Genomic DNA, 13,776 nt, shown 5'->3' on the forward strand with positions numbered 1-13,776 from the left:
GGGGCCACAGATGGCCGAGTGGTAGAAAGTGCTTGCCTTTACTGATTACTGCCATCTTACCTCTGTCCATGTGGGTACAAGTCTCAGGCTTAGCCAATGTGGTTATGTGAGAAAGTTTGCCAGTACCTTCATTTGGGTTAGTGGTTCATACTGGGGTTTTCCAGGTTCTTTCTCCACCCCAGAATGATATATATATATATATATATATATATATATATATATATATATATATATATATATATATATATTGGATCCTGTGTATAAACTAGTATAGCCTATCATATACTGAAAAATGGATTAAACCCAAAACAATAACATCTGTCCACAATCAAAGGTCTGAGGTCTTTCTCTTGCAAGGATGTCCTGACAAGAGTGAAGCACGAAGGAGAATTTCTAGGAAGTAGGTCCCAATTTGTTGCTGACATACTGAAGCCCGGCAGAATGTGAGCTGTATGTACTGGCATCTGTGTATACTGTCAACTCTCGTTGGGGGTTTTTCTCCAGAGGAATTCCTGTCATGAGCCAATTGTTGTTGCACCACTGACAATGGAATGGTTGTACCTTGTTCATGATATTAACCTTCTGGTCAAGTGGACTGGAAAAGTGGTGCCACTGAGTCAGCAAAGTTATTTGTAATGGGCTGCATTTCATAAATGAGTTGCAAGAACTCTCTTGCTGGAATTCACATCTTGTTGGAAACAGACAAAAAGTTTGATGATGCAGGCATGAAGAATACATACACGCTGATATTGGTTATAAACTCCATACCAAGGTGGAAAAAACACTAGGATGAGTGACAATCTGATTTTTCAGAGTTCACAAATCTGAGACAATAGAAGATGGCTTCTGACCTTGAGAAGAACTGCACTTATCGTGTTTTTTTATATCACCCATGTTGCCATTGCTATACATGATGTCAACCAGAACAGGGTGACGATGCAGTCCATAATTTTGTTGAAGACCCAGGGGCTGATATACAAACTGAAGGGAAGGACCTGAAACTGGTAAATTTTGTAACGGTAAGCGAACAGAAGAATTGTTCGAAAGCTGGGTGAATAGAGACATGAAAATAAGCATCTGTGAGATCAAGACTGATTTCATACTCGTCCCTTTGAATGTAGTCAGATATACCTCACCCTTATCTTGAACCCTGGCAGAAAGAAAAGGTACCCTGGAGATTGTTATTTTCATACAATATCTACTTCTCATTTGTTGATGAACAACTATATCTCCTGCTGAAGAATATGTCCCTCTCCCAATCTGATTTCACATCCATTAGAAATAGAGAGGAAGAAATAGGTGTGGGTTGGATGAATGAATTACTAATAACCTCTGAAATGGCTTGGGTCACCCATCCATTTTGTGGAAGTGGGTTGATCCAACATAACCAGAATTGCAGTAGCTGGGCACCCACTTGGAGGCTGTCTATGGCCAGCTGGGGTGTTAAGTCAGCATGGCAAAGCAGGAGGCTTCAGGGAGGAGAAACTTCTTTTTTTTTTTGTTTTACATCCCCTGTAAGACTGCATCCAAGACTGGTTTGGCTGTTGTCTGCTGAAAGAAGGTTGAGATCTGTTTGTCCTTGGGGAGTAAAGATCCTTTTCTCATGGCTCATCTATTGTCCCTCCATTGTGGCAGTGATGATGGGCTCCTAAATGGTAGAAAATCCTCAATGGGGACAGATCTATCATCTAAGGTGTGGCGAACATTTCCCAGTTACAGATACATTCAGATAGCAGATCACTGATCTTCTTGAGATTTGCTGACTGGGGAAGTAGAAGGAAGCCAGCTCTGCTGGGCAATTTTTTTGTACCCAGCAGATGGCTGGTAGGCTAGGAGAATGGTTTACCTGGTTATCGGCAGTGTGTAAGCTCATCTGGTCAGCCTCAGTACCGGTTGTGACAGAAGCATGACTGGACTGATGGATTTTCCATCCCAATCTCTATAGTAACCATCAGCTTGGCTATATGGACAGATCCTTCATTACAATTATACATACACAATGTCTGGCTAATCTGTTGAATCTATCACTATAATTCCTGTAATCAAGTCTGGATTGGGACAGCTGGGCAGGCTGGATGGCAGGTACTGCATGCTGGATCCACTGAAGACATCATGCACCTGATCTTACAGACCTGAAGGCCAAGCTCAGAAGGGATGTTTCCTCAATGGGCTGACTAAAAATAGGGAATAATCGCCATGAAATCAAAATTATCCTTGGAAGATGGAAAAAGATGTAAAAGCTGGCCTTAACTCAGGAATCGCATCACTTTCTCCTCCACCTGTCAACACATATCTTGCTGAAAGGCTGGCATTTTATGTTGTAAATGCAACATATCTTCATTCATCTCACCCAAATCTGCTGATATCACAGTTGTGGAAAATGTCATCCATCTGATTTTTTGGGAAGTGGGACTGGTAGTGCTGATATCATAGGCTCTTCTCGCATCATTTTCCCCTCTTCTCTTCGCATTTTGCTGACTGCAGACCAGGTATCCTCAGACCACAAACCACACACACTGCAAGAAAAAGAGGTACATATGGTACATGCCGGGTAGATGTCAGGCATGCCTTCCCATTGCTTTGAATTACTTGCATTTACTGCATTTAGAAGATATTTCTGAAAGAATAAAACATTAAAAAAACAAATTAACATGTTAATGTGTTAATAACGCTAAATAAGACCCCATTATAATCAGAGTGACCTAAATGCTAGAGTTGGCACAGATGACTAGACATTGCCAGGTGTCGTAAGCAAAAATTGACTTGGCAAATGCAACAGCAATGTGGACTCCTGCTACTGAGAAAATGTGCAGAACTTAACCTCCTAGCCACTAATACAATATTTTGCGTGCCAAACCACTACAAGATGTCTTGGATGTCATCATTGTCAGGAGAAGAGACAGGCAGAATGTCTGAGTGACAATGGCCATGAGAAGTGCAAAATGCTGGACTGACCACAGGCACATGATCTCCAAGCTCAATATCCAAATTCAGCCTGCAAACAACCACAAGCTAAAAAAGATGCACCAAAAGCTTAATGTGGCTAAATTCAGAGAATTGAAACAAAAAATTTTTGTTCAAGAACTGCGCAGCCACTGGATACAATCAATACAAACTGCAAGAATGTGAAGGAAAACTGGGCATCCAGAATCTTTGTATTCAACTGCATCCATAACCTTTGGTCCCAGCACACATAAACATCAAATCTGGTTTGATGATAACAATGCAGCCATACAGAGACTTCTGACTGAGAAACGTTGGGGGGCCCTGAGTGGCCGAGTGGTCTAAAGCACTCTCCGTTATGGATCACTGCCATCTCACCTCTGTCTGCATGGGTTCGAGTCTAGGATTCGACCAATGTGGGTATGTGAGAAAGCTTGCCAGTAGCTTCTCGTGGGTCGGTGGTTCTTCCCAGGGTTTTCCTCCACTATTAATAATGGCCGCCATGCATAGCCTATCGTGTGCTGAAAAATGGCGTTAAACCCCACAACAACAACAACTGAGAAACATCAGCTACAGAGGGCCTGTCTAGAAGAGAACACTTCATCTTTAAAGAAGGCAGCCTTCAATAATATCACTAGGATGAAAACTTAAAGAGCTGCAAAAACTCATGACCTGTGCAATAAAACACAAACAGGAATGAAACGAGAAACTGATGCTTTAAAGACAATCTACCATCATCAGGAATATAACCAATTGCGAACGCTAACATTGCCACAATTCTTATTTGACAAAGGAAAGATACTTCAAAGATGGGCAGAACACTTCAACAAAATACTGAATCAGCAACCATTTATAAGCGAGGAGGCTATTGATCGACTGCCCCAACTGGAAATAAACCTATCACTTGCAGATCCTCCTGAGCTGAATGAAACTGAAAGCAATCCACCTGCTGTCAAAATACCAAAAACAGATGTTCCACCAGCAGTAGTCTACAAAGTCTTTAGCTCACACAAAACACAACAACTGACTGAACTGTTTCAGTCAATGTGAACACAGTGAATAAATACCCCAGAAGTACAAGGATGCATCGATTGACTACTTGCAGAGAGGCATCTCCTGACTGTTGCAGGAAAGGAGGAACCAAAGGCATGGTGTTTGTAGCTTGTCAACTCCAGAAGAAATACCAGGCAACAGAACTTCAACTTGTACATGACATTCATTGACCCGACAAAAGCCTTTGACTATGGAGGAGGATTACCGCCACAATCATATGCGCGTATTTCCTAATCTTCCTTGATACATTATTGTAAATTACTGCTTGCAAGTAATACTTTCATAATTCTATCAATGTATATTGTATTTTCCTTGATGCAAATTGGATGTGGCAGTTTGCAAGTGCTACTTTCCTATTGCATTATTGTAAATAACTGCTTGCAAGTGCTACATTCATACTTTTAGTCATGAATTTGTTATTTTTCATTGATCCAAGCTGTAAATGGTTGCTTGCAAGTTTTTCGATCTACTTTCCTTCTGCGTCATTGTATCTTGTGATCTGCCAACTACTGAATTGATTCCGTAGTTTGTCGTATGACAAACGCTATGTCAGTTATTACAAGTTTTGTATATTCTTACATTGAGTGGATCTCTGGCAGGACTGTTTTCCTGAGGTTTGTATCCTATGGTTGTCTCTTGGATCCCTTTCCTGATTTCCTAAATTATCCCTGTAATGGCACTATGGTGGTGGAGTAAGGAAATTTGTTTTGTTAGTGGCCTGTTTTTGAACCTCTTCAATCTGGCTGTTAAACAAAAGATTGGACAATAAAGGTTGTGTGTGCAGTCTGGCTTTATGGTGGTCCTTTAGGAAGGTGTTTGTGAGTACAGGGCCACATTCACCCAACTGTAGATTGGTAGCAATGGTGACGGCATTGGCCAAGGTGTGTTGAGCCGCCCTATTTAAAACACAGGCCATGCATGATAATGACTTCCATGCATGGCCTGTAGAAGTCAAAGAGAGAGGAGAGAGGCTACATTCCGCTTATTGGAAAATTGCCATGGAAACAAAGTCCAGCAGAGAGCTCATGGCAACAATGTTGCACATTAACTGTTGAGTATCATCAAAGATCACTTGGTCTATACGTATTGAGTGCGGTTTGGATATCCCCAAAATGGCGATATCCCTATCTATTGCTGGGATTCCCAAGTGAAAGGCTGGCATGTGACACGAGTAGAAACGCTGATGGAAGTGAGATAGAAGGCGTCTTTGTGTAAAGAAAAGTCTGTTAATGCTGGGATCCTGCGATTGGTGGAGAAAACAGTTTAAAATGTCTATTAACTCTCCCTGATTGCGGTAGTAGCTTGAAGGAAGGCTCCTCCTTTTTTGTCATAGGATCAACTGAAGCTGGGACTTTTGTCCAGTTTGATGTTGGTGTAGGGGAAGGTGGGCAAAACTAATTATGATATATTTAGATAATGCTACCTGTAGGAAGGCTCAGAGATGGCCTATACAAGTGCAATATACAAGTATAAACAACAATCTCATGGAAGCCTATACAAGTGCAATATACAAGTATAAACAATGATCTCATGGAAGCCTATACAAGTGCAATATACAAGTATAAACAACGATCTCATGGAAGCCTATACAAGTGCAATATACAAGTATAAACAACAAGCTCATGGAAGCATGGCACCAATGCACTATAAATGCCATGCAAAGAATGCCCGTCTGTATGTACCAGAAAGAAGGATTAATACAGAAAAAGAATAAATGCAGGTTCTGAAAGTATAAGAGACTTGCACACATACAAATACAGCCCAGACCTATCCTGTGGGGATATAATGGCTGCCATTCAAGTAACAAAGAGCTCTAAAAATAAGGTGTGTGTGTGTGTGTGTGTGTGTGTGTGTGTGTGTGTGTGTATATATATATATATATATATATATATATATATATATATATATATATATATATATATGTATATATATATATATATATATACACACACATACATACAGTGGAACCCGTTATAACACGATAACTGGGGTACAAAAAATTGTTTTACAGTATTTTACTTTTTTCAGAGAACATCGCATTGGCACATATACATTTATTCATGTCTAATGTATATCATGAATAGGGTATCAACACCAATTTACTATCGTGCCATCATGGCATGCAATTCATCCATAATGCATGTAATTCCACTGAAATACTGCATACAGATTTAAAATATTCAATAATTTTGTCACAGATCATTGTGTCTGAATTAAACGTCTAATATATAGCATGAACAGAGTATTAACACCGTTTGCTTACTGTCAAAATATCGTATCGTCCTGGCATGCAGTTAATCCATGCAATTCCGTTGCAAAAACTGCATACCGTACATTTTTTAACTATTTAGTAATTTTGTCACAGATCATTATGTGTCTGAATTCAATGGGAAAATTAACAGCAAAATTAGGTTAAGAAAGACGAAGCACATGTACGGTTCATTATGTTCCAGGGTCTATGAACGGTGTCTGTACAACTTTCATAATGTTACAATTTTATCATATGCGTTTCCATGTACTTCTATCCATTGTAAATTCCCAATAATTAACACTTGTATGCCTATTCATCTGAATCACTACGGCAAAAATAATTAGCAAACAACACATGCTTTCAGCATGCATTTAACTTTTACTTCTGATTTTGTGAATCTTGAAAGAAACATGTGAAAAATGCTTTTATAACGATTTTTAAGCTGAATGCATGTAAAATTTCATTCCCTACCAATTTCCAGTTAATAAAGTGGACATTATTTACTGGTCAACTGATTGCATCTAATAATACCGCCAAGCAAAGCAAACATCTTGGTGGCTTTCGTTTTTTGATGTTTATTAAATTGTTGAGAATCTTTTATCAACCACCACATTGTCTGCTGCTTGGTTGTGTATGCAGTTAAAGAAGAAACACATGTCAGCTATTGTTTGAGCAACGATTGCATACAGAATTAATTAAAGACAATCACAAAGACGACTTTCTGGCTTTACTCATGGATCAGTAATAAGTAACATTTCCAATATTGTTTATTTTGGCACAACACTTCAAGAACCTGGTGAAATTGTTAAATTTCAGAAGCCACACCATGATCATATTATATTTCTATTCATATGTGAACTTTTCCCCTGAATGACAAGAAACATTTTACACAATATTTCTTGTACTTAAAATATATAAAAATTCCGGGTACAAGAAAAATACACATACATGTATTTAAAATTTCTGGAACCATGCCATTATCAAATATTCAAATTCATACACGATCTCTCCCCAAAATGATGATAAACTGTTTTATACACTATTTCACATACTTTAACATAAAAAAAATTCCAGGTAAGAGAAAAATACACGTACATGTATTTAAAATCTCAGGAACCACGTCACGATTGCATTATATTCGAATTCGTACATGATCTCTTCCCCAAAATGGATATTACTTTTTTATACACTATTTCACGCACTTTGAATTAAAAAAAATATTTTTTCATGTGCGAATGAATATATGAAATTTTGGAAGCCATGCCGCAACAGAGCTGCCAACCCTCCAGACTCGCAATTAGTGAAAAGTAGGATAACTCCATCCACTTCAATGGTCAGTATTGCATTATATGAAAATCCCAAAATAAAACATTATTTACAAGGGTTACATGTACAAATTTATTTTCAGCCAAATTTACTGATATACACAAACTTCCTGCTATTTGTCATGATATGATGGTGTGGCAGTCTTGAACGTCCTCAATCAGGCCATGGTAAATTTGTTTCAAAACAGTTTAGGTCCTTGCCTGCTAGTTAATCTAGGTGACTAAAATTGCTGCAAATTTTCAGCACCTAAGGAGGCACTTAAAGTTTGTCTTATTTTTCCTCACAATAGGAAATAATCTTTCACTTTTGCTAAGCTCCAACTGAGAAAGACAGGTTATGTTCAACAAGAAAGCTCACAATGTTTCAGCACTGGTAGCATGCAGGACTTGAGTAGGTGGCTTAAAGTACCCCAAAACTGAAATCTGCTAGGGGTGCTATAGCAGTGTGCTGTTTCACATCATTCTGCCACATACCTCCAATGACTCGTTTTGTTGCTTACAATTTATCTTTCATACATGTACTTATAATGCACATCGATGTTTGATGGCTGAAGGCTAGACCAAATTTTGGTGTACTCCAATCTAAACTTCACTTTTTGTGGAATACAAATCTTTTTCATTGGAGGTGAAAACATTTTAACTGCAGTGTAGTTTAATTACTAAATGGTATTAATCCAAAAGATGAAACGTCGAATGGTGAACGATTAGTGGTGCTGGCACATGCGCAGAAAACTGTGAACTCAAGCAAATTACGATATATGCTAATCTTTCAATCTAAAACCTTCCAACACTCGAAAAAGCTGTCTTCATGTAGTTTCCCAAGCTTTATGTGCTTTTAGCTACCAATGTGCTTCCTCACATCATCTCTACCATCATGCCAAATGCTAAAATTTGTGGCACACTGTGTGCAAAAAGCATGATGTATATTAGTATTTGATGGCTGAATGCACAGCAATTTTTTTAAAATGTATATTCCAAAGTAAATGTCACTTTTGGTGCAATACATTCCTTTTTCCTTGGTGGTGAAAACATTTTAAAGATATGGTAATTCAAATCAGTGTTTGCAGCACATGTGCAGAGAAAACTTCCGGTTAGGCCCCCTGTTTCTTTCAAAAGCATTTGTAAAACTACTCTTATACATATAGATTAAAATACACTAAAATGCTTGCTACCACGCCAACAGTACCAACTGGCTATAGTTCTACTAATATCACAACTAGCAGTGCCGAACTGTTTCGTCAACGGCCAACATCATGACTAGCACTTAACAGGAAAATTTAAAATAACTGAGAATTGGGGAATTCTTGATATTTTGGCATGCAGCGTGAATCTGTGAATCCTGCAGAAAGTCATGACATTCAAGCCAAAATCGTGAAGGTTGGCAGCTATGCTACAACCGTGTTATATCCGAATTCACAATATCACAAGGCGCGATATAGCGGGGTCGCACTGTAAATATAGAGATGGATTATACTTTCCTTCAACTGTAGGTATGCTTCCAACCTGAAAATGGATGGCAAAGTCTCTCGTTGAAAAGAGCATGCTGTGTCGCACAAGCGGAAGTAACAACTGGTATACTCTCACTCATTTCGGCCTAGTCTTATATGTAAGGGGAGATCATTCTGCCAGACCACCATATGGGTCTGCAGACTTTTAGCTCCCTTTAGCTAAAAGTAGTATCTGGGAGGGCTGGATTTGTGAGGTAGTAGTAATACTTATAAGGTATTATGATTGGGTAATGTATTCAAAGAAGAAACAAAAGTCACTCAACTGGCCCACAATGACCAAATTTTGGCACTGCTGAGTTACTCTCCAGAGATATATCCACATACCAATGTTCATGACAGCAAATGAAATAAGGTCCAGTATGATGAAGATCTGATAGATGAACCGCTACCAATACAAGTGCATTCAGTGGTCAATAAAATAGGTCTCAGTGATCTAGTTTAGGTCTGGCTGAAGTGATCTACCCGAGGACACAAAAATGTATAAACATATGATCAATGGGAAAAATACTATATTCCCTTCCAACTTTATTGGCAATGGGATAATAAAACAACTAAACTTCAATGACAATGTGTTTACATAGTGCATCATGCAAACACATTACTTTCAATTAGGAAGAGTAGATTTATCACCCAAAAAATTGTTTTGCCCAGGAGTATTTTCTGAAAATTTTATCTCATTAATATGATGCAATTAAAAGTTTAATGACGTTAAATACTGTAACTGACACATCCAAACATCACAGTCTGAAACTGGTACGCTTATGTTGATCACAGTATATTGTAATTGACACATCCAAACATCACAGTCTGAAATTGGTACACTTACGTTGATCACAGTATACTGTAATTGACACATCCAAACATCACAGTTGAAACTGGTACACTTATGTTGATCACAGTATCCTGTAACTGACACATCCAAACTTCACAATTGAAACTGGTACACTTATGTTGATCACAGTATACTGTAATTGACACATCCAAACTTCACAGTCTGAAACTATTACACTTATGTTGATCACAATATACTGTAATTGACACATCCAAACTTCAGTCTGAAACTATTACACTTATGTTGATCACAGTATACTGTAATTGACACATCCAAACATCACAGTCTGAAACTATTACACTTATGTTGATCACAGTATACTGTAATTGACACATCCAAACATCACAGTCTGAAACTGGTACACTTATGTTGATCACAGTATACTGTAATTGACACATCCAAACTTCACAATTGAAACTGGTACACTTATGTTGATCACAGTATACTGTAATTGACACATCCAAACATCACAGTCTGAAACTGGTACACTTATGTTGATCACAGTATACTGTAATTGACACATCCAAATTTCACAGTCTGAAACTATTACACTTATGTTGATCACAGTATACTATAACTGACACATCCAAACTTCAGTCTGAAACTATTACACTTATGTTGATCACAGTATACTATAACTGACACATCCAAACTTCACAGTCTGAAACTGGTACACTTATGTTGATCACAGTATACTGTAATTCTGTATAAAAATTCACTGCACAATGCACAATAAAGTTCTAAAATTTGTACTTTCTGTAAAACTTTGGATCGTTACCTTTTGCGTTCTATCTCGTACAACCTCTTCAACTCCTAATTCATTCTGCATTAGTCGTAACTGAAAATACAACATACCAAGTCTGATATAAGAATGTCTTATGACTGATAGCAGCTAGGTATATTTTAAACTATTCTTAAAACTTAGGCATCCTGCTTTGCTAAAATTTTCATATTCTCTTTCAATCATGCTTCAAATCTTTGTTTTACACACCAAGTCATGGTTATGGCAGAGCAACACAATTAGATTATTTAGTACCAAGACAATTATAATAAAGTGCCTTTCCCCAAGGACATACCATTGTGGCCAACCTGGGTTGATCTCATGACATTTTGGTTACAATGTAGATAAATGTATGGCTGTGTCAAAGCATTACACAGATTTGAACCAGAATCTAAGATAAGTGTATAATTATCACACAACTTATCAACAATTGCATCATCCTATTACACAGAACAAAACAACTGACTGCACTGAATACAAGTCCTACTGCAAGCAACAAAACTTACTGTGCATCAAGTACAAGTCCTACTTCAAGCAACAAACAAAACTCACTCAGCATTGCGTACAAGTCATACTACAAGCAACAAAACAACTCAATGCATCAAGTACAAGTCATACTTCAAGCAACAAAATAACTCACTCTTCAAAACATCATTTAGACATGAAGGCACAGAATAACTGCCTCAGAATAATGAATGGATGTGAAGTATTCTTGCACCCAGAAATTTGCTGAATGCATTTAGGAGCTTGTTACTATGCATGCTCTAATGTATGCACAGAAATCTATATGCCTCCATTATATCCATACTCTACAAGATAGCATGAAGAAATCCAAGTCAGAACATGAGCCTGTCAGTTTAAACTTGCATTACAAGTAAAGAGTCCCTCAAAGGGATGACACTCAACTGGCAGAAAAGAATTTCCAGGATTCAAGATAAGAAAATTTCTTCTTTTTAACTGCTGAATGCTGAAACCATCTCCAATGTTCTTGAATGATAACATTTTTAAAGGTGAGGCTGTGATGGACATAATGGATGACAGTTTGGCATCATTTTCATTTAGGTCCATGTGAACATGGATTTCACTGAAGTTTATTTCCTGAGAATACAGAGTGAAAATTCAAAAGACATTTACAGTATTGTGAACTAAATTCCAAATAATCCTAAATATCTATCACAAGATATTAGATAGAGAATGTTCTGAATGAATTCCAAGTCTTGAATGTCTTTCTAACTGTCTTCAATGTCCTGATGTACCAACAGTTTTTGAATGCCATGATTTACCAATAGTCTTGAATATCCTAACATACCAATAATGCAATCCAAAACATCTTTGAATGAATTAAAAAAATCCCAAAATAATGTGGATCATCCAGTTAATGGGCACAGTAAGTATAATGAATAGTTTGAATGAATAACTCTTCTTAAATTACATCTGAACACAACAAGAAATGATTCCACAGAAAAGAATGAATACTTGTTTACAAAGTCTCTCTTGAAAACTAAAGGAAAGTTCCACCAACTCCTCAGCAATGTTAAGCCTTAAATTCCAGTAAATATTTTGTTTACTACTTAAAAGCATGACAAAAGTCAGGCAGGCAAACCTCCATTCACAACTTTCAATTACAATCATGACAAATGTTAGGTACACAATAAAAACTAAATGTACACAACAAAGTATTTCTTGTAACCCCCAAGTCAATATAATATGACTTTCAATTCAGGAGAAGTAGTTACTACAAGGTTATCAAGATGACTGATACGGTGGTCATAATGGGCATCAAATTGACACCATTTTTGTCTAGGAATAACTAGACATTATAAGAACTCTTTATGAAAACTCCATGTTGATATGACCATTCATTAAGGAGGAGCAGAGATAATTAGGTTTTCAAGATGGCCACTGGTATAGTCATACTGAATGCCCATGTGGTACCATTTTCAATTAGAACCAAGTACATCATGTCATAATTTCCAATTAAATCCATCTAAACCATTGAAATAATGCTTCATAACAATTCTCGTAGTACTTTAGTATGAGTTACAATAACATATTTGTGCTAAGAGATTGATGTAAAACAGACCATTCCAAAAGATCTCCAGTTGAGCTAAAAAGAATCTTTATGTGATAATATATTATTTGGTCATATAAGTGTAACTGCATGGTCATATTGCTGTAATTCTTCAAATATTCTCATTAATTAATTTTTCAAGTATACACAAACGGAAAACAATATATTTTAAGGATTCCTAAAACTTTCAATACTTTAACTCAAAAATGTTTTCTGAATCAAAAACTAGAGGACCACAAAATATTTGTAATTTTGTTGGAATGGTGGTAGTAAATATATCCCATCTTCTCCAATATTCCACCCCAATATCATGAAGAGATGAATCCACTGAAAAAAGGGGCAAGTACAAAGCACATATGTCTCAAGTTGTCCATAATATGTCGAAAGATCAACAGCAATCCATTGAAAACTGCAAGAGTAGCTGCATTCAAAAAAGTATTTCATATATTTCATTCTGCTGCAATAAAAAAAGGGCAACAACTCTAACAAAAATCATGAATCACAAAGATTTGCCAATATGTGTATCTTTAGATGATGGCCAAAATATATGCCATGCAACCGCAAAAATATTGCAAAATAAATTGCACTCACAAGATTCAGTCTAATTCTGCAGAACAAAAAGGGCAAAATTCTTAAAAGAAATTGTGACAGTGCATTATTTTGTCCGTATGTTCATCTTTAGATCATGGCCATAACATGTACAAAGATTCATGGTAATATATTGAAAATTTATACTAGTTACATTCTCAAGATTTTGTCACACACTACATCCACAAACTGGTCAATTATACTGCACAACATCTAGCCAAGGTTCTGATAAGTTAACCTTATATACACCTTGATGGATTGAGCAGATATTTCTGTGCTTCGGGTCTTTGAATTTCATTGGATGTGGTGGCAAGCCACTGCATCCAATCAAATTAAGTTGTTCAAATTTGAACACTACCTACATGATCAAGACAAGGGGAGAAACAACTTGAATAGACTCATAAATAAGCATATTCCACTGCTG

At 37.1% G+C, this 13,776-nt stretch overlaps 1 protein-coding gene across 2 annotated transcripts in view; it reads right to left on the reverse strand.

Moving 5' to 3' along the window:
• The window catches only part of LOC149786096 (protein MIX23-like), a 32,360-nt gene that overhangs the window by 3,942 nt on the left and 14,642 nt on the right, over positions 1–13,776 (reverse strand). For both annotated transcript variants that reach the window (XM_089976402.1, XM_089976403.1), the window contains exon 4: positions 10,691–10,750. In XM_089976402.1, the coding sequence (XP_089832528.1) occupies positions 10,691–10,750 (60 nt within the window). The remainder of the gene's footprint in view (positions 1–10,690; positions 10,751–13,776) is intronic.

This window comes from Sinohyriopsis cumingii, chromosome 12 (assembly GCF_028554795.1).
Source record: "Sinohyriopsis cumingii isolate HCF-2022 chromosome 12, ASM2855479v2, whole genome shotgun sequence".
Lineage (NCBI taxonomy): Eukaryota > Metazoa > Mollusca > Bivalvia > Unionida > Unionidae > Sinohyriopsis > Sinohyriopsis cumingii.